Source organism: Mesoplodon bidens, assembly GCF_964165515.1.
Source record: "Mesoplodon bidens genome assembly, chromosome: X".
Taxonomy (NCBI): Eukaryota; Metazoa; Chordata; class Mammalia; order Artiodactyla; family Ziphiidae; genus Mesoplodon; species Mesoplodon bidens.
The window spans coordinates 9,668,713-9,673,428 of NC_138163.1; the positions used below are offsets into that span (position 1 = coordinate 9,668,713).

General features: G+C 39.9%; 1 protein-coding gene across 1 annotated transcript; it reads left to right on the forward strand.

Annotated features, from left to right (window-relative positions):
• The first annotated feature begins 367 nt into the window (after positions 1-367).
• On the forward strand, positions 368-2,943 carry SLITRK4 (SLIT and NTRK like family member 4). The gene has a single exon (XM_081221962.1). The coding sequence runs from the start codon at positions 407-409 to the stop codon at positions 2,921-2,923; it is 2,517 nt and encodes an 838-aa protein (XP_081078088.1). The 5' UTR covers positions 368-406; the 3' UTR covers positions 2,924-2,943.
• The last annotated feature ends 1,773 nt before the right edge of the window (positions 2,944-4,716 follow it).

A 4,716-nucleotide genomic window follows, 5' to 3' on the forward strand; every position in this document is an offset into this window, starting at 1 on the left:
GTCATTTGAGTTGCCAATAGGAAGCTTAAGGTCTGGATTCAAGGGTGAAATTTGGTGGTCCAAGTAAAAAAAACTATTTTCAGATTGTTCAGGTTTAAGCATGATCAGCAATCTTTTTTCCTGTTGTTTGTTGTGTGTTCTGCACATGTAAGATTTGTATAAACTACAGACACAGAAATAAAATGTATGGTACTTTTGGTGGTTCTTGTTTGACTGAGTGAGAATACTTGGAGTTTTGGGTGCCTTAAGAATACAAAGCTAATTATTATAGCCATGTGTTCGCTATGGTATGATTTAAGCACAAATTCTTCTTCAAGTAATGATCATTGAAAAAATGTTTTCTTTTTATTTTTTAGATTATTTCTCTTTATTCAGAAGTATAAAGTTGTTTGCTGATTGCAAGAAGATGTTTCTTTGGCTCTTTCTGATTTTGTCAGCCCTGATTTCTTCAACAAATGCAGATTCTGACATATCGGTGGAAATTTGCAATGTGTGTTCCTGCGTGTCAGTTGAGAATGTGCTATATGTCAACTGTGAGAAGGTTTCAGTCTACAGGCCAAATCAGCTGAAACCCCCTTGGTCCAATTTTTATCACCTCAATTTCCAAAACAATTTTTTAAATATCCTCTACCCAAATACATTCTTGAATTTTTCACATGCAGTATCCCTGCAGCTGGGAAACAATAAACTGCAGAACATTGAGGGAGGAGCCTTCCTTGGGCTCAGTGCATTAAAGCAGTTGCACTTGAACAACAATGAATTAAAGATTCTCCGAGCTGACACTTTCCTTGGCATTGAGAACTTGGAGTATCTCCAGGCTGACTACAATTTAATCAAGTATATTGAACGCGGAGCTTTCAATAAGCTCCACAAACTGAAAGTTCTCATTCTTAATGACAATCTGATTTCCTTCCTTCCTGATAATATTTTCCGATTCGCATCTTTGACCCATCTGGATATACGAGGGAACAGAATCCAGAAGCTCCCCTATATCGGAGTTCTGGAACACATAGGCCGTGTCGTCGAATTACAACTGGAAGATAACCCTTGGAACTGTAGCTGTGATTTGTTGCCTTTAAAAGCTTGGCTGGAGAATATGCCATATAACATTTACATAGGAGAAGCTATCTGTGAAACGCCCAGTGACTTATACGGAAGGCTTTTAAAAGAAACCAACAAACAAGAATTATGCCCCATGGGCACAGGCAGTGATTTTGACGTGCGAATCCTCCCTCCATCTCAGCTGGAAAATGGCTACACCACTCCCAACAGTCACACCACCCAAACGTCCTTACACAGGTTGGTGACCAAACCACCGAAAACGACAAATCCATCCAAGATCTCTGGAATCGTGGCAGGCAAAGCCCTCTCCAACCGCAATCTCAGCCAGATTGTCTCTTACCAAACCAGGGTGCCTCCTCTTACACCTTGCCCAGCACCTTGCTTCTGCAAAACCCATCCTTCAGATCTGGGACTGAGTGTCAACTGCCAAGAGAAAAACATCCAGTCCATGTCTGAACTGATACCGAAACCTTTAAATGCCAAGAAGTTGCACATCAATGGCAACAGCATCAAAGATGTGGACATCTCCGACTTCACCGAGTTTGAAGGACTCGATTTGCTTCATTTAGGCAGCAATCAGATTACCGTGATCAAGGGAGACATATTCCGCAATCTCACGAATTTACGCAGGCTGTATCTCAACGGCAATCAGATCGAAAGACTCTATCCCGAAATATTTTCAGGCCTTCATAACCTGCAGTATCTGTATTTGGAATACAACTTGATTAAGGAAATCTTAGCGGGCACCTTTGACTCGATGCCAAACTTGCAGCTCCTGTACTTAAATAATAATCTCTTAAAGAGCCTGCCCGTGTACATTTTCTCGGGAGCACCCCTTGCTAGACTGAACCTGAGGAACAACAAGTTCATGTACCTGCCTGTCAGCGGGGTCCTGGATCAGCTGCAGTCTCTTACACAGATCGACTTGGAGGGCAACCCATGGGACTGCACTTGTGATTTGGTGGCATTAAAGCTGTGGCTGGAGAAGCTGAAAGATGGGATTGTCATGAAAGAACTGAAGTGTGAGACACCTGTGCAGTTTGCCAACATCGAACTGAAGTCTCTCAAAAATGAAATCTTATGTCCCAAACTCTTAAACAAGCCATCGGCACCCTTCACAAGCCCTGCACCTGCCGTTACATTCACCACCCAGCTGGGGCCCATTCGCAGTCCTCCTGGTGGTCCAGTGCCTCTGTCGATTTTAATCCTCAGCATCTTAGTGGTCCTCATCTTAACTGTGTTTGTTGCTTTTTGCCTTCTTGTTTTTGTGCTGAGACGAAACAAGAAGCCCACGGTGAAGCACGAAGGCCTGGGGAACCCCGAGTGTGGCTCCATGCAGCTGCAGCTGAGAAAACACGACCACAAAACCAACAAAAAAGACGGACTGGTCACAGAAGCTTTCATTCCACAAACCATAGAGCAGATGAGCAAGAGCCACACCTGTGGCTTGAAAGAATCCGAAACCGGGTTTATGTTTTCTGATCCTCCAGGCCAGAAAGTCATGATGAGAAATGTCCCCGACAAGGAGAAAGATGTATTGCATGTGGATACCAGGAAGAGACTGAGCACCATCGATGAGCTGGATGAATTATTCCCGAGCAGGGATTCCAATGTGTTTATTCAGAATTTTCTCGAAAGCAAAAAGGAGTACAATAGCATAGGCGTCAGTGGCTTTGAGATCCGCTATCCTGAAAAACAACAAGACAAAAAAAACAAGAAGTCACTGATAGGCGGCAACCACAGTAAAATAGTTGTGGAGCAAAGGAAGAGCAGCGAGTATTTTGAACTGAAGGCAAAACTCCAGAGTTCCCCCGACTACCTACAGGTCCTTGAGGAGCAGACAGCTTTGAACAAGATCTAGGTCATGCAATCTTACTTCCTACAGAGGACATTTATTTAATGATGAAAGTGCCTTTTGTTGACTTCTAACTTCCAAATACTATATTATCAATAGGCATAGAGGCAGGTGTTTCCAAGGGTGTCTCATTAACTGTAGCTGCAAAGATGTGTCCCGTAGAAGAGAATTCCCTTAATAGATTTTACTACATAAATCCTATACTGTGGAGTCCTGTGGGGATACTGCAAACTCTATTGCCAAAGGGATGCTTTATATACATAATTCACTGAATTTAACCTCAAGAGGCAAATCTGTTTTGTACCCCAATGCAAAACCTTCGTCTCTTTGTGCTCTGTAAAGCAAACTCAAGAAAACTGTACCAGTGTTTGTACCTCAGCTGGGTCCTTCATCTTGCACGTAGATTCAGTTGGTGGAACTGGAATATTCCTTTTGATTTGTGGCATTGTAACAACTCTGTGTAAAGATTCTCTGAAAAGTTAAAAAAAAAAAAGCATGCCAAGAGAGAACATTCGATAGTATTTGTAAATCGGTAACCTTTATGGCCTGCATCTTGAAACTGCTGGATTTATAATGTTAAATTGTGCAAATATTTGTTTAAAATATACCATGCATTACATAACTATAAAATAAATTTGAACACTTTAAGCATTACCTGTCTAGACATAAAACCTAAAAGAGAAAAAAAAATCAACGTGAGTTACCTAGCGTTTGCGGTGATCTAAAGAAATACGTGATGTTTATCAGAATTAAACATGGCTCAAATTCAACTAATATTAGAGTTTGTTCTCAGTTATGTGAAATACCCACAATCCTTAAAGGTTGTCCAAAATTAGCAAAGTGCTTACCGTGTGAGCGCACCCAAAGCTATTTTTGTAACATAATTCATATTTATGAAGTACTTTGTATACTAAATAGGAAAATATGTACTCCTTAATCTGTATTTAATATGCCTGACTTGTTTCCCTGGTCACAGGGAATTTATCAATAAGTAAACATTTAGACAGCAAAAATATACCAAACTGAAACTGAATCTTATGTGTACAGAAATATTCTGGACATTGTGATCAGGTATCGTTTAAAAACAAAACAAAACCAAACAAAAAAACACACAAAAAACAAAAGTACAAAAAAAATAGTTCTGTGCTATTCTTGAGAATTTAGCATATTATCTTCAGATTTGTTACCAACTGTGCATTTTAAAATAGGTTCCTTTGTTTTATAGACTGTGTGGGGCAGTTGTCATTTGCCATCGCTTGTCTTGCTTTTCAGGATCCTATGAACTGAATTCAAATAGTTTTCACTACAAATATTTAAAAAATTAATGAGTAAGGTTAATAGTTATATCTTGTATGCATCAGTATCCTGTTCTTTCATCATCTGACTACTATCAGATAATCAAGTAGAACAGTAAACATCATGGTGATCGTGGCTATCAAAGCCACACTGTAAAATGCTTTCATTGGTCTCAGATTAGTTCACAGTCTGCAAGTACAAATGATATGCCACTGTGTTTGCTTGTGCTGTTAACTTCTAAGTCAAAATTGGTCAAAGGAAGGAAGCACTTGATCATGGGAGATATTTAAATATTTTTAGGTTCACCTGATTAGCAAAGGAACATCCTGAAAGACACTGCCTTCTTGGCCTGCCTGCATATGTATATTTTTCCTGCTCCATGTCTTTATAATTACTGTATTGATCAGTAAGGTGACCAAGAAGGTAAATGTAGGCATTCTTCATGAATTTCAAGTGGCACATGTTTTGGTGCAGCTTCTAAAATGATATTATGGTTAACGTCG